Here is a 24,485-nt window from a genome sequence, read left to right on the forward strand (position 1 = left end):
CATGAGGGTGTAGCTGTCAGTAGCGACATATCTCAATAGCCCAGAGTAGTTTCGCGATGCTGAAACAAAGCGATGCCAATACACTCTACTGTATGATCGTCTCCGGAGATGAGGCGCAAGCTCCGCGCTTACATAAGAGCGGTGAGTGTGACATTGTGGGGCTGCGCCACATATAGCGGCAGAAAAGAAAAAAAAAAGTTGCGGCGGCCAAGAAAGGAAATTCTCGACCAACACCAATTCAGCACGGAAGAGTTGCTCACTGGCAGGTATTCAATATGGACGGTAGACCTGCCTATGAGGGGGCTCTCGATGAGCCCCGACTCTTTCAACAGCTCCCTAATGAAATCGTGGAGCTCATTCGCGCGGCTTCGGGGACTCAGTACCTGAACGCGCTTGCGGTTGGCGCATTAAAGCCGCAATGTACAGAAGGATTCTTTGCCCTATACAAACCGATCTTTGTCGACATCGCAGCACGGTGGCTGCAATCCGATATTCCTGTTAACCAAGTCGACGTCCTTTCTGCATTCGCGCGTATCCTACCTTTTGCGCCATACCTCCGATCATTTGCCAGCCAATACACATTGTCTCGAGCTGGCCCTCTATCGAAAGAACTAACGTCTTTGCAGCTGGACGATACCACCATCCGTACATTACTCCTTGCAATTTTCCGACTTCTTTCATTCGACCTCGAAGTATTCTCAAAGGCCGTGTCGCCGTCGCAAATCCAGTCTCTCTTCCGTCATTCAGACCGTTCGATAAGATACCTCGCCGTACGATGCTTTGCTCTATACATGCATGCAGCGGATGCTGCGACGGAGAAGATGGTTCAGAGACACGTTGGGGATGAGCCAATTAAAGGGGAGTGGGAAGGCATTCCGATTGACTACCGCTGTTTGGGGTTGTGGGAGGAACGGCGATGGGAAATGCTGGAAAAGCAGGTCCAACATGCCAGGTTAACCCGGCCAGACGCAGAATGTCTGTCGCAGGCAGAGATGCTACGGGAGTTTTTCACTGCACGGACTGGGGAAGTCTCTGGCGTTTTGATCCCGAAGCTTAACGAGGTACCAGTCCCTCCATCGGCCATTGTGAGAACACCGACAGCCGTGGGGAACCTACGCAAGATTGCAAAGGCCTTACTCGACCCTCAACCACTCTTATTAGTTGGTTTACCGAACTCCGGGAAGACGTCTTTGATCAACGACATTGCTGCAATCATGGGCCAGTCCGAATCCATGGTCACATTACATTTGAACGAGCAGACTGACGCTAAGAGTCTCCTGGGAATGTACTCGACGTCGCCTGCAACGGGCTCGTTTGCTTGGCAACCGGGTGTGCTAACCAAGGCCGCGAGAGAGGGCCGATGGATCTTGATTGAGGACCTAAACCGCGCTCCATCTGAAGTCATCGGTCTCATTCTCCCAATTATTGAAAAGGGAGAGCTCACCATTGCCAGTAGAAAAGAACGCATAAAGTGCGCTGATGGATTTAAGATCATTGCGACGATGAAGTCTTCCTACAACATTGCTGGTGAAGAAATCGCTCCGGCTACCACCATCCTTGGGAGCAGGCTGTGGCAGCGAGTACAAGTCGATTCTCTTTCCGTTGACGAGATCCGCGTTGTTATTATGCAGAAGTTCCCTCTGCTTGAGTCTCGTGTACCTGTCATTATGGACGTCTATCAACGACTTTGCTCGGCGTTCCATGGGAACCTCGCCGTCCGGAGCTCGCAGGGACGGACACCAGGCTTCCGCGATCTCATCAAACTATGCAGTCGATTGCATAGACGGTTAGAGCGTTTGGGTGCCAAGACAGGCTACGAACCCACCCCCGAAGGCACTGAGGACGAAATATTCTTAGACACCGTTGATATCTTTCTCAGATACATTCCCGAGAAGTCCATGGAAAGTGCCCTGGCCGCAGTTGTGGCCGAAGCGCTTCAGATGTCTCCTCAGCGAGCAAGATTTGCCCTCCAAGAACGGACCCCCGTGTACTCGGATCAAGGTAGCAATTTGATACTTGGGAGAGAAAACTGCCGAAAGATGAAGGTTCCGAGTACATCGGCATCCAAGCTTGCGGCCGCATCGTCACGATTCGCTTCCACTCGGTCCGCTTTGAAGCTTATGGAACAAGTTGCTGCTTCAGTGCAGATGGCTGAACCTACTCTCCTCGTCGGTGAGACGGGCATCGGAAAGACGACAGTTGTTCAGCAGCTCGCGACATTGATGCGACAGAAGCTCACCGTTGTCAACTTGTCGCAGCAGAGTGAAAGCTCTGATTTGCTGGGTGGTTTCAAACCTGTCAACATCCGTACAATGGCGGTCCCGATGTTGGACGAGTTCACCACACTGTTTGAGTTGACATTTTCGGCAAAGAAGAATCAAAAGTTCTTAATGTCAGTATCTAAGAGCGTCGCGAACGGAAATTGGGCACGTTTGGTGAACCTCTGGCATGAGGCCGTTCGCTTAGCCGAAGGCGTGTTCAATGTAAACCGTGCTCCAGGTGGTGACGAGCAACCAAGCAAGAAGCGCAAGCTGGATTCGCCCAAGTACCAGCTCCTACGACAGAGGTGGCAACGGTTTACAACTCAGCTGAGTGACTTCGAAGCCCAGGTGTCCCAAGGAGATGCCAAGTTTGCCTTTGCTTTCGTCCAAGGAAAGATTGTCCGGGCACTACGGAATGGAGAATGGGTCCTCCTCGATGAAGTCAACTTGGCTTCGCCAGATACTCTTGAGAATATTGCCAGTCTTCTCCATCACGGCAGCGAAGGATCGCCTTCTGTTCTACTTTCCGAAGCTGGTGATGTTGAGAGGGTGTTTGGGCATCCCGACTTCCGCATTTTCGGCGCCATGAACCCTGCAACGGATGCAGGGAAGCGTGATCTCCCTCCCGGCCTCCGCTCTCGTTTTACCGAATTCTACGTACACTCGCCCGATAACGACCTTGATGATCTGTTCGCCCTTATCCAGAAGTATCTCGGAGACTTGACAATAGGTGATTCGCGGACTGTGCCGGATCTCGCGCAGCTGTATATGGAGACAAAGAAATTGAGCACCGACAACAAACTCACCGATGGAGCTGGTCAACGTCCACACTTCAGTATCCGTACCCTTGTTCGCGCCCTTATCTATGCCGTCGACCATTCACACATCTACGGGTTGCGCCGCGCAATCTTCGAGGGGTTCTGCATGAGTTTCCTGACCGTTTTGAGCCAAGAATCTGAGCGACTCTTGACGCCTCTTCTTGAGAAATACATTTTCAGCAATACCAAAAACGCAAGAGCCCTTCTTGGACAGACGCCTCGCCCCCCGAACGATGGCAACAACTATGTGCAATTCAAACATTATTGGATGCGACAAGGACATCTGCAACCGGAGCAGCAGCCCCATTACATTATCACCCCCTTCATTGAGAAGAACCTGAAGAACTTGGTCCGAGCCAGTTCGACTCGCCGATTCCCTGTTTTGCTGCAGGGTCCAACGTCCGCCGGTAAAACAAGTATGATTGAGTATCTCGCCAAGGTTTCAGGGAACAAGTTCGTCCGTATCAATAACCACGAACACACGGATCTGCAAGAGTATCTTGGATCGTATGTGTCTGGCGATGATGGGACCCTTCATTACCAAGAAGGTATCCTGGTAGAAGCGCTCAGACATGGTTACTGGATCGTCCTCGATGAACTCAACCTTGCGCCGTCAGATGTTTTGGAGGCAATGAACCGGCTTCTCGATGACAACCGTGAACTCTTCATACCCGAGACCCAGGAGGTCATCCACCCCCACCCTAACTTCATGCTGTTCGCTACTCAAAACCCCGCTGGTCTTTACGGGGGTCGAAAGGTGTTGTCTCGTGCTTTCCGGAACCGTTTCCTCGAGTTGCACTTTGATGATATCCCGGAGAATGAACTGGAATTCATTCTCAAGGAACGGTCCCAAATCGCCCCTTCGTTTTGCGCCAGGATTGTGGCTGTTTATCGGAAGCTTTCCTTACTGCGCCAGACAAACCGCCTTTTCGAACAGAAGAACAGTTTCGCGACCCTGCGTGATCTTTTCCGGTGGGCTCTTCGACCAGCAGACGACCGTGACCAGCTTGCTGTCAACGGTTTTATGTTGCTCGCTGAACGTGTCCGGAACCCGCAGGAGAGAGCAGCCGTTAAGAGTGTGATCGAGGAGGTCATGAGAGTGAAGATCGACGAGGATATCATCTATAGCTCGCGGTATCTGGAGAAATGCGCTCAAGGTGTGACGCAGCTCGCGCCGGGCATTGTGTGGACCAAGGCTATGAGGCGACTTTTCGTACTGGTTTCCAAGGCAATTCAGAACAACGAGCCCGTTCTTCTCGTTGGTGAAACTGGATGCGGAAAGACTCAGCTTTGCCAGGCCGTTGCAGAAATTTATGGAAAAGAGCTATTCGTTGTCAACGCACATGTCAACCTGGAGACGGGAGATCTCATCGGAGCTCAGAGGCCTGTGCGGAACAGGTCAGCGATTGAGAAGCAGTTATCCAGTGATCTTCGAACAGTGCTTGGGGAGAGCCCGCCAGAATTGGCCTCGCTTGACGAGTTGAAGCACGGTTTTGCGGCATTGAATGCGGACCAATTGACAACTTGCGACCAGGAATTGGTCCGGCGAGTCCAGCACAACATTGTTCGGTCCAACGCCCTGTTCGAATGGACAGACGGAAGTCTCATCTCCGCGATGAAATCTGGGCAATTCTTCCTTCTGGATGAAATTTCCCTCGCGGATGACTCGGTGCTGGAACGGCTTAACAGTGTCCTGGAGCCTCAACGCTCGATCCTCCTTGCCGAAAAGGGACCTATCGATTCTATGGTGGTGGCCGATGGCGGGTTCCAGTTCCTCTCGACAATGAACCCTGGTGGTGACTACGGTAAGCGTGAGCTTTCCGCCGCTCTTCGTAACCGTATGACCGAAATTTGGGCGCCTCAGTTGTCCGAAGACGAGGATATCTTGCCCATTCTCCAGCAGAAACTTAGTCTGGGACGCGAAGATGTTTCCAAGGCGATGTTGCAGTTTGCGAAATGGTTCAAGTGGATATTCCAGAGCTCCTCGACAAATTCTCTTTCGATCCGTGATCTCCTTGCCTGGGTCGACTTCGTGAACAAATGCCAGACTTCGGATCCGTTGTTCGCAATTGTGCAAGGTGCTGCGATGGTCTTCATCGATACTCTGGGTGCAAATCCTGCCGCGATGCTCGCAATGTCGCTGCACGATCTGGAGGGCAACCGTCAGCGGTGCCTCAACAAGCTACAGGATCTGTTCGCCGTTGACGCATCTGGCATCTACTGGCAGAAATCAACCGTCACTGGGAAGGATGGGTATTTACACATTGGTCCTTTCGATCTCCCTGTCAATCGTGACGCGACGCCGGACCCTGATTTCATCATGGATGCCCCAACCACTATTGCCAACTCGGTCAGGATTGCTCGCGGTCTGCAGTCGTCCAAGCCGATCCTTCTCGAAGGTAGCCCAGGTGTCGGTAAAACCACACTCGTCGCCGCTCTGGCCAAGGCCCTCGGAAAGCCTCTCACTAGAATTAACCTTTCGGAGCAGACTGACCTTACAGACCTGTTTGGTTCCGATGTTCCTGTTGAGGGAGGCGATGTTGGCCAATTCACCTGGCGCGACGCGCCCTTCTTGCAGGCAATGCAGCGCGGAGATTGGGTTCTTCTCGATGAAATGAACTTGGCTTCGCAGTCAGTGCTCGAAGGTCTCAACTCTTGCTTGGATCACCGTCAATTGGTCTACGTTGCAGAGCTTGACCAGACTTTCAAGAGACACCCCAACTTCGTTCTGTTTGCTGCGCAAAACCCCCATCACCAAGGTGGTGGACGGAAGGGTCTTCCTGCGTCGTTTGTCAACCGTTTTACTGTTGTGTATGCGGACAGCTTCACCGACACCGATTTGAAGAGAATTAGCGCAAGACTCTTCCCCGGAAGTCCTCAAGTGCAAACCGATAGGCTGGTTGATTTCGTCTCGCTGCTGAACATTGCCATTACTCAGGAGCGCCGGCTTGGAGCTGTTGGTGGTCCATGGGAAGTCAACCTCCGTGATATCCAAAGATGGCTTCAGCTGGCAGACCGTGGCGATCTGCAGATCCCAACCAACAACTTCCTCGATGTCATAATCGCTCAGAGATTCCGGAGTCCCGAAGATCGGGAGTTGGTATCGAAGCTGTACAAGCGGACTTTCACTGATGCGCCGACGAATGCCAAAAGCTACTACCACAACCTGACTCCCGAATACATGCAAGTCGGCCTCGGTACTATGCGGAGAGATCAACTTGTGCAGCGAACGCCCGAGCCCCAGATGAAGGTCCTTCCCAGAGACTTGTCCATCCTTGAGTCGTTGATGCTTTGCATAGAGCAGTCATGGCCGAGTATTCTGGTTGGATCCACTGGTTGCGGTAAAACGACACTGATCAGGAAGATTGCTGCTGTCAATGGTGCTCAGTTGGTTGAACTGGCGTTGAGCGCTGACACTGATACGATGGATTTGATCGGAGGGTTTGAGCAGATTGACCACAACCGGGAGGTGTCTTCCCTTGTGCAAGAGATTTCGCGGTTCATTCAGCAGAACACAATCTTGTCCTATTCATCAGACGGAGTTTCAGACTCAATCCTGCCTTTCCTTGAGCTTCATGAGATGATCCAAGGCTCTGATGTCTCTTTGGAGGCGCTATGCGCCGCCCTTTCAACGTTGCTCCAATCCTACCAGGATCCGACACTCGAACAATTCCTTTCCCGCGCCCAGTATTTGTTCAATCTTTCGAGGCATTCGGACAAGATGAAGGTCGGTTTCGAATGGACAGAGGGTGTCTTGACGCAGGCTGTTCAGCATGGACACTGGGTTGTTCTCGACAATGCCAACCTGTGCAACCCGTCCGTCCTCGACAGGCTGAACTCTCTTACTGAATCAAACGGAACCCTCATTCTCAATGAGCAGCGTACGGAGGATGGATCCGCCCGCACCATCACACCGCATCCAAACTTCAGACTCTTCTTGACAATGGACCCTCGTCACGGCGAGCTGTCTCGCGCCATGCGGAACCGATGTGTTGAGATCTGCTTCTTGCATCAAGAGACCGACGACTACAGGGCCACACTGGGACCGGCTTACACCTGTGAGTCTTTCTTGTACCGTCTCCGGACTGCCTGGAACTTCGAGTCCCAGCCGGATGACGAGCAGCTGGCCGGAAAGTCGTACGAAGTACGTCTTAACCATCTCTCCGCTCGGGACCTGCTCTACCTCCAAAGCTCGCTGGGCTCTTGGAATTCGGAGCCTTTCACGTCGATACTCCGTCGTTATCTGTCGCTGGTACACGACAATGCTGCTTGGAAGCCACTGGAGCAACTTAAGGCTCAGGTGGTCCTGGGAGGTGCTCCTCTCGCCATCCAAGGAGAGTCACAACCCTTGCACCCTCTTGTCAATGAACCACTCGCTTTGATTTCGGGATCAAATGCGCCTCTTCCTTGGCTCAATTTGTTAGCCCGCCTTCAAGAGTGCAAACTTGACCTTTATTACTTGAAGCAGGGTTTGCAACGGGCAGACGAGTCTGGGAAGCTTCTTAAGCCAAGTGAAATGACTCGATTGGAACGTTCCCTCGCATCAGGACGGATACCCGCGTTGATGAAGGATGCAACGCAGCCTGTTGGATTTTTCCTTTCCGACTGCGGTCAAGGGTTGTATGACTTTATCCAGCAGCTGGATCACCAAGTTTTCGACGTTCCAGCCGTAGCATCTGCTCTCCGTGCCGTTGTCGATTTCTGCGCCGACATTTTCAAGGTCAGCGAAGCCAAGCAAGTGGATGAGGGAGAGTTCCAGATCTATCTTCAAATTGGAAGAGAGCTGTGTGCCGCTCTCTTCAACTCTTCGCCCTTCTTCCAGCCTCTGGCAGTTGCTTTGTCGCAATACCTTGGTCGTTTCCAGGCCGAGTGGGCTTTGACGATGGGTCTCAGCATGCAGAAAATTTGGGACACCTGGAGGCCTGCAACTCCGGCAACCCAGGGTCAGTTGGACTTGGTGATGCAACTCGAGGCTGTGGCCCACGAATTTGGGAACCTCGCCACTAAGACTCGCCTTGAATTGTCTCAGTTGGGTCGCGTGCGGAACTCGCTCATCGACGCACAACGGGCTATCCTTATAGATGGTGCTGATGGAGAGCTGCTTGTCGAGGTAAGTTAAATTCTCTTTGATCCTGGAAAAGTGTCAGGCCTTCGAGAAGCTAACAATATGCAGAGTCTTAAGCAGACGGTCACGGAACTGACAAGCGCCGTGCGCCACACCGATTCGTCCCAGTATCCTTACTTTGCTGGCGACTTCGAGGCCTTGTGTCAATACCATGATGTTTCCATGGGTAACAAAGAGGCGGACACTGCTGTCGGGACTATTATGCCCCTTCTCGCCGGCCGCCCCGCGAGACCGGTTGATGCCTCAAACCTTCAAAGCCAAATCCCAGGTGTTCTGCATAAGTTGGCTCAACTATCCGGATCTAGTGACTCGACAACCCACGCACCTGCAATGGGCGGCACCGCTTCCCTGTCTCTGCTTGAAAAGATTATGTTCGTTGACACTACCAGCTTGGGTCAAATGGAGTTCCTCGAGGCCGAAAAGCAGGCACTATCCAAGGCTGTTGCATTGACTAGTCACGAAATCGCCATGGATCAGGCGAAGGTTCTCAGGCAGGCACTGGCAAGAATAGCTCTCGAATCCGTCAACCTTCACAAGGAGTTGTTCGAGCCACAGTCCTTGGAATATATGCTTACGGTTTTGCGGACTATTGAGAAGCAGGGCTCGTACAATGACTGGCAACCATCGAGCTGTCGCCTGGAGAAGAGCCTGCAGGATGACCATTACTTCAAGGCATTCGCAGAGAAAGCGCTTCCTGGTCTCGTATCGACCCTTGTGGCTGGTGCGCAGAACCAAGAGGAGGATGTTCGGAATGCTGGAGTGGCAACTATTGAACTGGCAACCATCCTCCTGCGTCTTTACGTGCCCGACAAACCTTTCGATCCCTCGCTCGGCCTGGTCGTCCAACGCAAGCGACATGCTCAGCGTGTATCCGAACTCACTACCAAGTCCGAGGCTATCTCTGCATTTGAAGTCGGATTCACCGGACAGAGCTCGAATATGCGCCATGAGATCTTACAAGGCGAACTACGGGATCTAGGAGCAGCTCCGCCGCCTTCATCTGTCACTCGGCCACAGAATTCTTCGATCAGCCTCTTGCAAGGCGAATTCTCCAACCTCATCACCTCCGTGCTCGACAGACATCCAGAGGCTATGGTCACGAACGGAGATGCTATGAAGGTCCAAGAAGCCAAGCTACTCCGCGACAATGTTCAGCAGTTGAGCCGTCGTCTAAGCACCCACTACCGGTCTTACGATGACATCACAACGCCTGTTGTTCGTTTGCTCCAGGTCTTGGATCTTGGAATGTACTTGGCTTCTAGCCAGTCAGGCGAGGTCCAGATTCTGAAGGCAGTCAGTGAGATCACGCCGTTCCTCGGTGGTGTTATCCACCCGGAGTCTACCTTGGATGGCGCAAGACCGTCACCAGCCTCAAACCGTGTCCTCGACATCAGGTTCCATGAGCTCTCATCCCTGGGAGTAGCGGCGAACGCAGACTCCATGGTTCTTCAAAGCCAGAAAGGCAGGGACGCTCTGCGCCGGATATTCGAGCAGTTCCACTACTTGTGGAAGACAAAGCTTCGCGAAGACCAAGAGGAGCAAGCACAAAAGAGCAATTTGTACCAATACCGTGGTTCTTGGGAGGACGAAGAGCAAGTGGACGAAACCGAATTGCGTGAGATGTTCCCTACGTACGACACCGACGTTGTGGAAGAAGGCAAGGAGCCGAACCGCTTCGACCCCAAGGCTATCTCTCGCCGGCTCGCTTCGCTCCATGCGAAGCTGTTCGAGTCTGACGACACGGAACGAACTCTGTCAGCCTTCGTCAAGGAATCCGCCCGCCTGTTGGGAACTCTTTGGTCAGAGAGCAAGACTGCCATATCGCCGATCCATCCGAAGGAACATCTCCCCGGTGTGCTGTTACTGCTTGACGATATGATTAGCGGAGAAGCACCAAAGTACAACTTCTACACGGATTCGAACCTCACAGAGGCTCGTAAACTCATTGCCTTGACGGTTTCCGTGCAGTCGCGCTTTATCCAGCTTCAAACAGCATGGCCTGATCATGCAGTGATTCAGGACGTCATTCTGTACTGCAAGGATATCTTCCAGTTCAAGCACTCGGAGCCCGTTGCCAAGTTCCTTACGAAGGTCGAGAAGCTTCACGGACTTGTTTATGAATGGCAGCTTGTAGCCAGCCGAGAATATTCCGCCGCTTCGCTCTATGATGAACTGACGAGTACGATCATCAACTGGCGGCGCCTCGAGCTATCAACATGGGCTAAGCTTCTGGACATTGAGAAGGAGAAGTGCGATCAAGACGTGAGCTCGTGGTGGTTCGTCGCGTACGAAGCGATCATCGCAGCTCCACTGCAAATGGCGGAATCTGGCGAGGCGGACATGGGTGCTCACATCCAGGAGGTCATCGCAACTCTCGAACAGTTCTTCCTTTCGACAACCCTGGGACAATACAGCGAGCGTCTACGTCTCGTTGCCAACTTCCGCTCTTTGCTTCTGCTCTACGTTCAAGACTATCCCTCCCTGGGCCAGCTTGTTTCCGGTCTGCAGAACTTCCTCGAACACTACAAACCGTTTGAACCTCTCGTTAACAAACTCCTGGTTGAGAAACGCGCTGGTCTCGAGAAGGACATCAAGGAACAAATCCAACTGGCCAGCTGGAAGGACACCAACATTGTTGCCCTCAGGGAGAGTGCCAAGCGCTCCCACCACAAACTGTTCAAGCTTGTTCGGAAATACCGCGAAGTCCTTGCGGGACCTGTCCAACCTACTCTGGAACAGGGAATGTCTGACTACAGCGAAGAGCCTAGTCTTGCTGCTTCTCGTGCTGACTTCCTGCCCACGGCTGTTATTCCTGAAGCGTTGGACATGTGCCAGAAGGACAGCGCACTGTGGCTTAACCGGGCACCCCGGTTCAAGAACACGGATACCACAGTCAACAACATGACGCAGCTGTACTCGTCCATGCCTTCCGACTTCGACATCGCTGAGGATATCGGCAGCTTCGTCAGCTACGTCATTGAAGGCATCAATGACTTCAAGTCCCAGACGCCGAAAATACTGACCGAAGACAACAAGGAGGATGTTCAGCATCTCAAGGTTCAGAAGCGTCGTTTCTTTGCTGATACTCTGCGACAAATGCTGGAGATGGGCATTAAGCGCAATGCGAGCACCAGCTTGCTCGAAACCCAGGCGTCTTCTGCTCAGGTCCTTGCTACGATTGCCACCCTCGACATCAGCCCCGTGTCCTCGCATCTGATCCAGAATGCCAACTCCTACTTCCACAGGTTCTTGGATCTATTGCCTCGCACTCGCCAGGCATCGCACCACTACTCTGAGGAGTTAAGCAATGTCGAAGCGTCTAGGGGTATGGGTTCTATCGAGCACCTGCTCTTCACGCTCAGGAAGCAGAGAGGCGTCATCTCTCCTGCCCTTTCGAACTTGAGCTCCTTCAAGTCTACGATCGCTAAGATGTCTAATCTGTGGCAATCTGGTCTCAACTCTCTCTCTGCTTCTCCACGATCTCCGGCTGATGGCCAAGATCTGTCGAAGATTGTCGCATGGCTGACTCCTATTCTTGGAATGGCCGCAGAAATTGTAGACGTGCATTCCAGGTTCTCTAGAATTGACGCAACGGCCATCTCCAAGGACCTGCGAGCATGGAAAGCCACGTCTGACCGCCTACACAAGTCTCTGGTCAACCTTCCTACGCTGCCATCCAGTGTTTCTTCGCAGCAACATCAAGCCCTTGTCGATGAGTCATGGTCCTCCCTCAACCAATTGACCATCGACCTTGCGAAGTGGACTTCCGAACGCCCTGACTTATCTTTCGCATTGGACCAAATCACACCCTGGATCAAGACGAAGACCGATTCGACCATGCAGCAGAACGGAACGATGGCGTTTACCGTCCAAGACTTCGATGCAAGTCTCCTCAATGCTGTTGATAAGATACTCGTCGGTCTGCAGAAGTTGAAGGAAGTGCCGGCTGCACTCACCTCTGAAGGTACCTTGGCACGCAGTGACGAGTTCTTCAGTCGTACTATCAAGTCTGTCCGCTTGTCTGAAATCACCTCATCTCTGGAGTCTGTCTTGGACACACTGCACTCCGGTGCCGATATCCCCTACGCTTCCGCATTGATCGCAAGCGTCCTGCCGATTACGAACAAGTACTACCTCATCTGCGAAGACCTCACCGACCGCTTCATCTCCGTCCACCGCGAAACATGTAAGATGTCCTACGTGCTCGCCAAGTCCTTTATGACGATTGCGTCTGAAGGATTCTGTCAACCTGCCGAGGCGTCTACGGGTGAAGAGAGCAAATCCGGCCAGCTAGAAAGCGGTACGGGTCTTGGTGATGGTGAAGGTGCGGAAGATATTAGCAAGGATGTTGCTGATGATGAGGACCTGTCGGAGCTTGCGCAGCAACAGAACGAGGAAGCTAAGGAGGATCAGGAGGACTCTGGGGATGCAGTGAATATGGATCAAGAGGAAATGCAGGGAGAATCTGGCGAGCGTAAGGAAGGAGAGGAGGATGAAGAGAACGAGAGTGGTGAGGAAGGAGAAGATGATATTGATGAGGAGGTTGGCAGTGTCAACGATCTTGACACCGATGCACTTGATGAGAAGATGTGGGATGGTGAGCGTGATGAGCAGCAAAAGGAAACTGAAACGCAAGAAGGCAAGGGTGCCACGGAATCGGAAGAGCAGACCGCAGGGGAGAAGGAGCAGGAGCAGAAGGATCAAGAAAAGGGTGAGAAGAGTAAGGAAGGGGAGGAAGAAGAAGAGGAGGAAGACGAAGAGGAAGAAGATCCGGATGATGAGGGCGAGGCTGTTGGACGTGAAGATATGGATGTGACAGATCCGCACGCCAAGGAGGAAGAAGCGCTTGACCTCCCCGAGGAGATGCAGCTCGATGGAGAAGAGCAGGGAGATAAAGACGAGGGTGACGACGATGATGGAATGGATGAGCTTTCCGACATGGGTGCAGCACCTGAAGAGGAACAAGCTGAGCAGCAAGGAGAAAACGCCGAGGAAGACGCCGCCGATATGGACCAGACAGCAGAGGAGCAAGGAGAAGGAGAAGGAGAAGGCGAGAACGAAGAAGAGAAGCCCGAGGATGCCGAAGCCAACGAAGCTGAAGGCGATGACGAAGCCAATGCTCCGGGCGAGGACGAAGAGCAACCGGAAGAAACCGATTTCCTCGCTCAGCGCGACGAGAACGAAGCCGCGGGTGAGGAGGTTGCCCCTAGTGAAGCTGTCAACGGAGGTCTCGGCGCCGATCAAGATCAGAACCAAGACAAAGGTGCATCCGGCGACGCACAGCAAGAAGATGGCGCGGCGGATCCTGCAAACACCGAGCAGCAGACTGGCGCTGCTCAGGACGGCGAAGACAGCAAGCGAAGCCGCGACGCGGGTGGTGCGGACGATAACACGAAATCCGAGAAGCCTGAGATGCAGGCGTTCAAGAAAATGGGCGACATCCTGGAGCAATGGCACCGTCGTCAGAAGGAGATAATGGAATCGTCGAAGCAGGAAGACGAAGCTGAACAACAGCTGCCTGAAGACACCGACATGGCAGATGCTGACTTCGAACACCTCGCGGATCAAGACGATGTCGCTGACACGCAAGCCCTTGGCCAAGCCAGCGAAGAGCAAGCAAAGGCTCTGGATCAGAATAAGGGTGTTGAGTCTGATATCAAGCCCAACGACGAGGCTTTGCCCGATGTGTCGAACGACCAACAAGAGGATCTCCCTGAGAACAATCAGGATGAGATGCAGGTAGACAACGACGCAGCTCCCACGGAACGAGAAGGGGCGGGGGCCATGATTCCTGGTAACGCTCAGACCCAGGAACGGACAACCGAGTCCCTTGGCCAGCAAGATCTCAACGAGGAACTAGACGAGGTGGACTCCCATCTCGCAGCCATCCACCTGTCCTCCACCCTCCCACCGCTCACACCCCGTGATGAAGCCCAACGCCTCTGGTCGCAATACGAATCCGCCACCAACGACCTCTCCCTCTCGCTCACAGAACAACTCCGCCTCATCCTCGCCCCAACTCTAGCCACAAAACTCCGCGGCGACTTCCGCACCGGAAAACGTCTCAACATCAAACGCATCATCCCCTACATCGCCTCGCAGTACAAGCGCGACAAGATCTGGATGCGCCGCTCCATCCCCTCCAAGCGCAACTACCAAATCATGCTCGCCGTCGACGACAGCAAGTCCATGTTAGAAAGCGGCAGCGGCCAACTCGCCTTCGAAACCCTCGCCCTCGTCGCAAAGTCTCTCAGCATGCTTGAAGCAGGTGATCTGTGTGTCTTGGGCTTCGGTAACGAGGATCATGTCCGCGTTGCGCATGAGTTCGGTAAACCTTTCTCCTCGGATGCGGGCACGGAGGTCTTCCAGCACTTCAGCTACCAGCAAACCGGCACGAACGTGCGCAAGTTGATCGCTGATTCCATCGCTCTCTTCCGCGAGGCGCGCTTCAAGCGCTCTCCTGGCTCCGGCAGCGCTGACCTATGGCAACTGGAGCTGATCATTTCGGACGGTATCTGTGAAGACCACGATACCATCCGCCGCCTCGTGCGCCAGGCTCTTGAAGAGCGAATCATGGTTGTCTTCATCATCGTGGATGCTGTCAAGGGAAGCTCGATCTTGGATCTCAGCCAGGCGAGCTTCGAGCCGGATGTTGAGAGTGGGACAGGAGAGATGAAGTTGAAGATGAAGAGGTATTTGGAGGATTTCCCGTTCCCTTACTACTTAGTTGTGCGTGATGTGAGAGAGTTGCCTGCTGTTTTGGCTACGGCGTTGAAACAGTGGTTTGCTGAGGTTGTTGATGTTTCTTCTTAAAAGCATTACATGATTTTTGGGGTTATACAAGGTTAAAGAAAAGTTTCTGTTTGTTTCTGCAATGTAAATAGGCATCTAAAAGCAGTGTACATGGCGTGTTTCAAATTAATTATTATGTTAACTTGATTTCCCAAATTGTAGGCATTCATGCATGGCAGAATAATATCATCATAACTCATTAAATGTCTATATAGTTAGTACAAATTAAATCAAAAGTATGCTAAAAACCGATGCAACCCGAGCCAGATAAAAATATCACCACCCATACTTCGACCCAGCCTCTTTCTTGTTCCTCCGTCCCGTTGCAAAGCTCTCCTCCAGAGCATCCCGCTGGTTGCTGGCAGCATTGACCAACTGTTGCAAAGTGTGCTTTCCTGGCGCAATTGCCCGCACGGGATTGTGTTGAGCTGCGGCAAGATCTGTGCCCTGCGCCATTTCTTGGTTGGCGGCATACTCTGTGTCTGTGTTAAAGTTGAGGATCCGAGAATTGGATGTATCTCCATGGCGGCCAAACAGGTGGCGTCTTTGAGCACGAGAAAGATTGAGGTCGTCTGCAATGTTGTCAAGCGTTTGGGTCTGTTGCGGCGCTGCGGTTGATGCCGCTGATGCAGTGGTGGCTTCAGATTCTAGTGTGGGACCTGCTACAGGTACATCGGGGGTTGTGTTATAGACCAACGGTTGGTAACTCGTGCTCTCAGCAGGACCATTCGAGGGAGCTGTTGCGGACGATTCTTCCGAGGATATGGAGAAAAGGCTGACTTTGGGTTTTGGTGCAGGTGGTGGAGGGGCCTGTTGTGCATGTTGCTGCTGCTGCTGCTTTGGTTGTGGAACTGGCTTCGATTCATCGGCAGCAGGTAAAGGTGTAGGGGCCTTGGGGGGCTTTTTCTTCTGATTCCGTCCCACAGAAAGCGGTTTAAACATCATCGCGTTGCCCTTCAGTTTTACCTCTCCTTCCGGCTTCTGTGGAGGCTTGGTTTCTGTAGTACCTCCTGCTTCAGCATAATCCTCAGCCTGTAGACTTCCCGCTTTAGGGATATCCTCATCACCGCCCTCCAAAGCCTGGTTATGCCGCATCTCCGCATCAGCCGAACGATCGAATCCCGGAGCCGCACCCGTCTTCAAACCAAACACCTTCCGCGCAGACCCAGCAGGCTTCTTATCCTTATCCGCCGTAACAGTCTTCCGCTTCGGAGCCGGTAGCATCGCGTTGAATCCCGAGAAAGCTCCTCCACCTCCACCTAACCTGGGTTTCTTCCGCGCAGGTCCATCTTCGCCTTCCTTGTCACCATGTGCAGTCTCTGGTTTGATTTCGGGTAATGCGACACGGATCTTGCGAGGGTTACTGCGGTCGACGATGGACGAGAAGTTTGCGCTGGAGGGTTGTTTGGGGGGATTATTGGCGGGTGTAGGCGCGGGTGCAGGGACGGGTTTCTTCTGTTGGGGTTGGGTCACATTTTCTTGCTCGGAGTCGGAAGCTTCTGAGTCGGAATAATTGACGAGAGCCATGGTGTAAGAGCGTTGGATGTGTTTGCAGTTTAGATAATGGAATTTACCAGATGAGGTCTGGAAAGTCGGGCGGTGATGTTATATACCGTGTTTTGCCACGGTATGGCTGTCATTTATAAGTGTTCTTATTGGCCAGTGTATAGATATCATTACTCCTCTTCGGGGCATTAAATGTTTTGTAAGTATCCCAGGGGTAGAATAATCCGAATATGATAAGTTGAGCTAGTATCAGACTTATTACTCTCTCATTCTTTCTCTTCGTACTTTCCGCCAGCACATCGAGTTCGCAGTGTTCGATACATTCCCTATAAAGTGATTAGGACCGGACCTGAAAGATGCCCAGCATTTCGGTTTGTTTAGTATGATAATTGCATGGTTCGCTCCCCTTCCTTGAAGGCATGTATGCCATGTTCTATTTTTATGGGTTTGTTGACCCCTGAGGGCTGCATACCATATCTGTGTGGTATATGAGAGGAAACTAAAACGTAACGAGAACATCATGGCGAGGGGCAGTATATGAAGATTCCAATCATGCGACGAGGCTAACCGGATGTCAGACATTACCTCAATATGTAGTCGAAGCAAAAAAACTACTATCTTTCAGGGCCGTTCCTAGCTTGTCGAGGCTACACAAGGCTGCGGATGGGACACTATACTGGAAATCGACCGGTAACAGAAAGAAGAGAAGGTGAAGATAGCCATGAAATCATTCCAATATAAAAGCGAGGCATATCATGTAGCGCCATCAACACCAATAGTTCGCCAAACCCAGCTCATCCACAAAACTCAACCCCCAAATGTACGCACAAAGGAACCGCCTGGAATAAGCAGCATTAGTTGTAACATCAATTGACATACCGTACATACCTCTGAGATCCAAGTCCCCGTCCTCTAGATCCCCAGAGCGCCCATGGGTGCGAATACAACAACCACAAGCAGTCGTACAGTGCCCTCGATTTTTATTATCACAGCATCCACAACCTCGCGCGCAACAATCCCCACAACCAGCACAATCCTGGCGCAGGAACCTGCACAAATACCAGTCCGGATTATTCCTGCATGTCCTAAAATCTCGCTCCAGCGTCCCAACAGGCATGCCCCCTTCTAACTCCCAGAGTCTTGGTGCGCGATCTTTGAAGCTATGCTTCAGATCCTCGAGCTCCGTTTCAAATACCAAAAGCAGCGACTCAGTGGCTCCAGTGTCATCCGATCCCAAGGCCAATAATGTCTTTTCCAAAGCCTTGACCTCCTCCTGGAGATAGATCTGTCTCTGCAGTGCCCAATGTGCTTCGATCTCCGCCTCAATCACCAACTGAGACCATGTCAGATCATCATCCCGCCACGTGATGTCCTGGTTGCCGAATAGACGCCAGCGTAGGATCTAAGCAAGTGGAGTGTAGCCAGCGCCTTCCAGTCTGTTCTCAAGTTCTCTCACCCAGAAATTTCGTTTTATAGCTCCGCATGGTATTGCGAGGATGATCCTGATTTTTTTCTCTGAGTGGTCTTTCTGATAGTAAGGTTGCTCGCAGTTCTCGGACATCTTTGGTCTTGAGAAGGCACTCGTACCATTCTTCTGGTGTTCGGTGGAAAAGCATGGAGAACATGGTTGCGAGCAAATGTTTTTTTTTTTTTTTTTTTTTTTTTTTTTTTTTTTGGTTGTAGAGCTGTTGTGGGTTACTTTCAATCTGGTTGTAGCCTATTACGCTATTTGATGCCTGGCGTCATACAGTTGGAGCCCATTCATGGACTATATAAATACCGAATTTATGCTCACAGGATTATTTATTATCCTTATAAGATGATGTATACAATGCAAGGGAAAATATCTATTCAGCCGGAATGATTCAAAGAGAAAAAGCACCTTATATATCCCAAGTCCGATTATTTGGTACGTCGTTGATGGGCATGTCACGTAGTGGAGATGAAGGTTGCACCGTCTAGCTTATTTAGAAGTATAGTACTGTTTCGATGTTAGCACGGGAATGAGGATATCAACTGGTTATGAAAGGGAAGTGAGCTTACCATTTACAGGTTTTGGCCGAGAGTAGTAACGACCGAGCCAACAGAGGAGCCAACAGCAGGCAGACCAAGGCCAGTGACAAGACCAGCAACGCTAGGAGAGAGCTGGATGAGGAGAGCACCACCATCCTGGCCAACAACAGTAAGGAGGTTGTTGACAGGAGCACCGAGGTCCTTAACAAGCTCGCCAACAGAGCCAGCCTTCTTGACAATCTCACCAACGGGAGTGCCAACGCTGGGGAGACCAAGACCAGCAAGGAGCGAGGCGACAGAGGGGCTCAGCTGAACAAGAAGACGCTCAGCGTTGGGGCCGGTGACTTCAAGAACGTCCTGGACCTTGGGGGCGAGGTCCTGGACGAGCTTGTCGTCGCGCTTGACGTTCTGGCCAACGGTAGTGACGACGCTGCCGACGGGCACACCGACGTTGGGGAGACCGAGGCCGGAAACAAGACCGGCGACTTCGGGGGAGAGCTGGATCAGCAGAGCGCCGAGGTCCTTGTCAACGACGGTGAGGAGACCCTCGACCTTGGGGCCAAGGTCCTTGACAAGGTCACCGACGTTGGCAGCGGAGGCGACGATGGAGCCAACGGGGCCACCGAGACCAGCCAGGCCGAGGCCGGAGAGGAGGGCGGTGACTTCAGGGCTGAGCTCGATGAGCAGCTGCTTGGCGTCGGGGCCAGCGACGCTCAGGATCTGGTTAACAGGCTTGCTGACATCCTGGACGAGGTGGCCGCCGGAGACAGAAGAGGGAGTGGAGGAAGCAGAGGGGACGGTGGAGGAGGCGGAAGAGGCGGAGGAGGCGGAGGATCCGAGGTTGAGGGCCTTGGTGGCCTCGCCAACAATGGGCAGGCTGCCAGCAGGGGCAGCAGCAGCCGAGGAGGCCAGGACAGCGAGGGCAGTGATGAGAGTAACCTTCATTTTGATATGGTAGAGAATGACTCGGATAGGATCACGAAAAGAACGACTGAAGTAGGAGCGTGAAATGAATGAAGGATGGTTGAGCAAAAGAAGAATCCGGCCGGCTTTTATATGCTTTGAGGAAAGCAGATATTTCGCACTCGCAAACCGGCTCGAATCAATAATACGGCTGCCATGGGGCTCTCGTTTTTTGACAGTGGACCTTAACCTTCCCAGTTTGGTCAGTGAAGTGTGAAGAATCTGAACCTGGACTCCCAATTGTTTGGTTCGGATAATTGTAATCTGCAAGCTAATCTTACCCGGTGACTCCGTCCCAACGACCAGAGTTCGGCGACTGCCCTAGTGCAGGGACCACTGGACTTTCCATCCAGGCTAATGAAATCTGAGTTTTGTGAAGATTCTGCATCCGTATGCCTTACGGACATGAGAAAACATGGCTGGCTGATTAGGGCCACAATGGTTTTGCAAAAATGCATAGCGGATGACCGGAGATTCGCCACCAGAAGTATAATTTCCAAATATGGAAGCCCGCCCACTTTTCAGGGCCTCAAGGCACTGTTGTTCCACTGCTGAGCTTCTCTCTGAGGGCGTCCGGGTCGGAGATCGAGACGATGTGATTTGCGGAATTTGCCGATGGCGATCGAGCATTGTCCCAGAGAAGCAATAATTATCCACTGAATTAATTTCCGAATATTCCAGAAATCTGGTTGCTTGATCAATGCTGGAAGATCTGCATATCGGGATCCTATGGTTCGCTCGCAATAGCTCGGGGTGCTACTCATGCAATTATCTTCAGCCTATCAACCTCATTTCCGAGATGGGCCAGGCGGATGTTGCAATCGGAGTCCATGTCTGCTTGGCCAGTTACTGGAACGGTGGCGTTGAGGGCGTACCTGAGACTCATAGATTTGTACAGTCGATCAATGGTGACAGGTTGTAGGATGACCCATTTGACAGACTAGTACTACGGACATTAAAGAGTACACAATTTCGTATTTATATCCTATTCCGAAGTAGCTTGCTATACATACTCTAGAGTGCGTCTTCGGTCAGCAACGAAGAATCTATGCTCAGAGTATAATTAAGGTCCACCAAGGATTAGTGGTTGTACCGGGAATGCCTTCCGTACGGAGTACACTCGGAGCTTGGCGATAGTCAACACTATTACCGGAGTATCTATATCCGGCTCTAGATGTGCTAAGTTCACAGAACAGGTACCCAGGTCTTTTAACGACGGCCCATAGAAAGAAGACTAATACGCCAAGAGCGGAAAAGTATTAACGTGTTTATAATCAATCAAGACTAAGAGCCAGTTGAATTCTCCCCTCGTATAGCACCACTCAACAATCTCTGGGCTATGCGAAGGTCAGGGGCCAATTTCAATTCAGAGAAAGCATACATTATGATCCTGGCCAAAGCCGACCAACCTGCTGCCTATGACACCCGTGTCGGTGAACATGGAGAAGGAAAGTAGCAGAAAGGCTCATATCTAAGAAGAAAAAACAGGGTGTACGATAGTACGATGCCGGAGGCTAAACGATAGATGGACGAAGGTAATGAAAGATGATATGCTGATGTAGAGAACTAGAATACAGGAGGGCGATATGGCGATACTTATAGATCATCGCATAAAGACTCTATCTAGAACATTCCGCATTGCTGCAAGAAAAACAGGCATCCTGTTTGGGTACAAACGGTTATATGGCCAGGAAAACATCATTTCAGGTCTGCAGCATGAAGTATATATTTACGAGCCTGCAAGCTGTGACGACGACAAACTGCTATACACGATCGGTAAGGCTGATAGAAGCAATGCACCACCACCCTCGTATCTGCATTTCGAAATATTTACTACAATCACCCCAAAAAATTCGGTACTTCCAAATTGCCCCCTTTTATTTATCCAGAAATTCCTGCTTTTTGTCAACTACTACTGAAAAGCAATAGCATCATGTCCGAAGATGATGATGAACAGCCGAGTGCCACAAGTCTCAAAGCTTATGAATGGGAGTGCAGCCTATACCATACAAAAGGACTCGATCAAATCAAGTCTGTGACTGGCTGGCTTGCAGATGAATCTGCCCTTGATCCAGATCCGATTGTACTTACTTTGCAGAGCCCATGATGTCTGCCATCAGACATGAAGATATCCCTCTGATCAAGTTCCTCTTGGAACAGGAAGTACCAGTTGACTGTACGATAGGAAAATGTGCCATTTGAGAGTCCGCTGAGGAGAAGAGGGTGGAAATCCTGGAACTCCTGTATCGTCTGATGTAAACCAAATTACGCCTCGAGGTCTACCCGTTTATGCGTACTTTTGATATTCTGTTCCCATCCTGTATGAATTTATTAAATCATTAATTGGCCATCTCTTTCTCTGTCTCCAGTCTTGCAAAAAAAATAGCTACGACCAGATGGATGCTCGATCATGGAGCAAAATCAAACCCAAACGTCAGAGCCGATAAAAATCCTCTCAAGGTTGCAGCCAGAAATGCTTCTGTCGATACAGTCAAGTTGCTACTTGAAAGGGGAGCAGATCCCAAGAAAAGCATTGCCGCGGTACACGCGATCAATAGGCAAGATAATAACTGAAAGCCAGTAATCCAGTTACTTCTTGACTACGGCTACGATATCAATTCTTTTAATCCTTGTGGTTATAGAAATCTAAGGGGTATCTATCCTAGTTCTGTACTACATGCGGCAGCTACTCAGAATTTCGACTATATGATTCCTTTTTTTTCCTTGAGAATGATGCGGATCTATTGAAGAAATCGGGAATGGATATACTCCTGCTGAGCTTGCGTTGGCGCATGTTTGTGATGAAGCCGCAAGCATCCTGCTGGACGTAGAGAGTAGACGCTCGCATGGTCATGTTATGACGGCCCTGTAACTTTGAAGTGAGACTGAAATTCAAATTCAAGTAATTCTTATTAGGGACTGGTAAAGCTAGCCACAATGACAATCGGTGTTCTCCTGTGTATCTACTAGAGGCCCCACTCCTAATTGGGACGATGAAAGTTCCAGGGTATACATTATCACGCTGCGAGACGCTTCATCCTACACAGCATCGATGACATATACCAAGAGAATATAAACATAGTGCTTCATGGAGCTATATGCGCCAGTCCCTAGCACACCTCGAGCAGGGTAATAGTTATTTCTTATACTGTTATTCCTCACAGCCTATTGCCTCTATAATTTACCCTGAGTGCTGCAAGTATGCACATACCCACATATCCTACTGCCTCAGGTAACTGCTGTCTCTTCGTCACCGGCATATCAGAGCCGATTCTTCAACTATGTCCGTGGTGATTACCATGAAGAGTAAAGTATATAGACATCGACCTTTTGATTTTCATTAAGATCTAGCTCAACCCTGTTGTCTGATCTGAACTATTCGGTCTATCTGGGCCTGTCCTCATTAGCGTCGGACAGGGGTCAGAATCTTTGGACCGGAGTAGTGAAGTCCATATATCCTTTGACCGCTTCCTTTTCGTTCAATTTGCTCCGCTGGTCGAACAATGAAAAAGACATCGCACAAAGAATCCGGGCCAATTGATGTGATGGGCTTCAGAACCCGAAGAACACAGGCTCTCTCAAGACTTTTACGGCTATGACTGGTAAAGCAAGAGTATAAATATAACGGACGACATAATTCATTATATGTACAAGATTCAACCAACTTGAAATGCTCAAAATCAAATTCGTAGGGTATGGGTATCTAAAATAATGTAACAATGCCTCCTCTATATCACCCCCCAGTCCATTAACAAAACCATCATTATCGCATGCAGACCTCCCTCCTAACAACCACCACAATCAACACCGGAACAGTCAGGACAATAACAACTACACCCCCACCAACTAAAATTCATACTATGTCATACCATTAGCAACATGCCCCCCCCAAAAAAAAAGAAAGAAAGAAAAAAGGGCCATGAACTCACCAACAACACTGACCCTGCATTTCCTCCTTCTGTTTCCATTTCCTTGCCATCATCATTGCATCCGTCAATTTTTGACACTCTTTCTTAAATTCCTTATTTTCCTCGTCATCTCCCAGACCACGAATCCTATCCTCGAGAATGCGCATTGCCTGCGATAACTCCACAACAGACATCCATATCAACTGAAATTGACCAGCAGTTCCTTTCTGGACATCTATGTAGTCACTCAACAATCCTATTCCGTCAGTTAAACTCCCTACATAGCCATACGACACAAAACAAATTCAAAAACAAGAATCACAGTACATACTCTTCTCCCTCGGAACCCCCCGAAACGTCTTCCAAATCTTCACCCTCTGCTCCCCCTCCGTATGCGTCGAAACCCGAAACTTGAACATCTTCCCCCCGACACGCAGAACCTGGAACCAGAAATGCTCATTGCAAAGGAAGTACTGCTCGACCAGGTCGCCTAGTTTGTAGATTGCCAGGCCGTCGTCGGGGTAGTTGAAACGGTATGGGCCGAGGGTGGTGTCCATTGTGCCGGTGTTTTTATGCTGTGTATCATGTTCTGTTGTTTTGGCGTTTGTAGGAGTGATTGGCAGAAAATCCCGATAAATATCCTTCCCACCCGCCAATCCTATAACAAACAAGGAAGAAAGAAAAAAGGGCACAAACAAAGGTACAATCAAGCAAAATTTAACATCTGTCAGGGTCAGGGTTTAATAAAACCACCGCCTATCACTATAGTCCCCACAATTCTCCGATAAAATGTTTTTCTGTCTGAAACATCATATCAAAGACCCTGGCGCAGCGAACACAGCCCCAGGGTCCGTCTGATGTTAGCGCAGTTAGTATGAAACATGACTTTACATGTACCGAGGAGGGCACGTATGCGGATATAATATGGAGTCTGTGTACTCTGTACACATAGTAGGTAGTAAGCGAGTCGGTGGAAGAGCCTTGATGAGGTTAGGGTTAACTACGGAGGACGGTTCCGTTTCAGGATGATTTTTCTTTTCTTTTCTTTTGATCGGTGACATCACGCAAACTGATGATCTGATAAGATAACGGGCTTATT

At 50.9% G+C, this 24,485-nt stretch overlaps 5 protein-coding genes across 5 annotated transcripts; 1 reads left to right on the plus strand and 4 right to left on the minus strand.

The window, feature by feature from the left end:
- Positions 1–275: 275 nt before the first annotated feature.
- ASPGLDRAFT_38864 (AAA family ATPase midasin) lies at positions 276–15,017 on the plus strand (the record flags this gene model as incomplete). Its single annotated transcript, XM_022544995.1, has 2 exons — positions 276–8,189; positions 8,253–15,017. 2 exons carry the CDS (start codon positions 276–278, stop codon positions 15,015–15,017), a joined length of 14,679 nt encoding a protein of 4,892 aa, XP_022397192.1.
- A 255-nt stretch (positions 15,018–15,272) lies between these two features.
- On the minus strand, positions 15,273–16,523 carry ASPGLDRAFT_134430 (PRCC domain-containing protein; the record flags this gene model as incomplete). Its single annotated transcript, XM_022541294.1, has 1 exon — positions 15,273–16,523. The coding sequence occupies one exon, from the start codon at positions 16,521–16,523 to the stop codon at positions 15,273–15,275; it is 1,251 nt and encodes a 416-aa protein (XP_022397193.1).
- Positions 16,524–16,818: 295 nt separating this feature from the next.
- Positions 16,819–18,063, minus strand: ASPGLDRAFT_85001 (uncharacterized protein; the record flags this gene model as incomplete). The annotated part of the gene is made up of 3 exons (XM_022550307.1): positions 16,819–17,341; positions 17,391–17,904; positions 17,959–18,063. The coding sequence occupies 3 exons, from the start codon at positions 18,061–18,063 to the stop codon at positions 17,310–17,312; spliced, it is 651 nt and encodes a 216-aa protein (XP_022397194.1). The 3' UTR covers positions 16,819–17,309.
- A 228-nt stretch (positions 18,064–18,291) lies between these two features.
- ASPGLDRAFT_51327 (uncharacterized protein) lies at positions 18,292–19,733 on the minus strand. The gene is made up of 2 exons (XM_022547506.1): positions 18,546–19,733; positions 18,292–18,483 (listed from the first exon to the last, which is right to left on the minus strand). Exon 1 carries the CDS (start codon positions 19,458–19,460, stop codon positions 18,549–18,551), a length of 912 nt encoding a protein of 303 aa, XP_022397195.1. The 5' UTR covers positions 19,461–19,733; the 3' UTR covers positions 18,292–18,483; positions 18,546–18,548.
- A 3,670-nt stretch (positions 19,734–23,403) lies between these two features.
- On the minus strand, positions 23,404–23,943 carry ASPGLDRAFT_28879 (uncharacterized protein; the record flags this gene model as incomplete). The annotated part of the gene is made up of 2 exons (XM_022543793.1): positions 23,404–23,642; positions 23,718–23,943. 2 exons carry the CDS (start codon positions 23,941–23,943, stop codon positions 23,404–23,406), a joined length of 465 nt encoding a protein of 154 aa, XP_022397196.1.
- Positions 23,944–24,485: the final 542 nt, after the last annotated feature.

Source organism: Aspergillus glaucus (assembly GCF_001890805.1).
Source record: "Aspergillus glaucus CBS 516.65 unplaced genomic scaffold ASPGLscaffold_23, whole genome shotgun sequence".
Taxonomy (NCBI): domain Eukaryota; kingdom Fungi; phylum Ascomycota; class Eurotiomycetes; order Eurotiales; family Aspergillaceae; genus Aspergillus; species Aspergillus glaucus.

Coding starts and splice junctions, on each gene's coding strand:
- ASPGLDRAFT_51327 (XM_022547506.1), bottom strand. CDS start 19,460: ATGAAGGTTACTCTCATCACTGCCCTCGCTGTCCTGGCCTCCTCGGCT.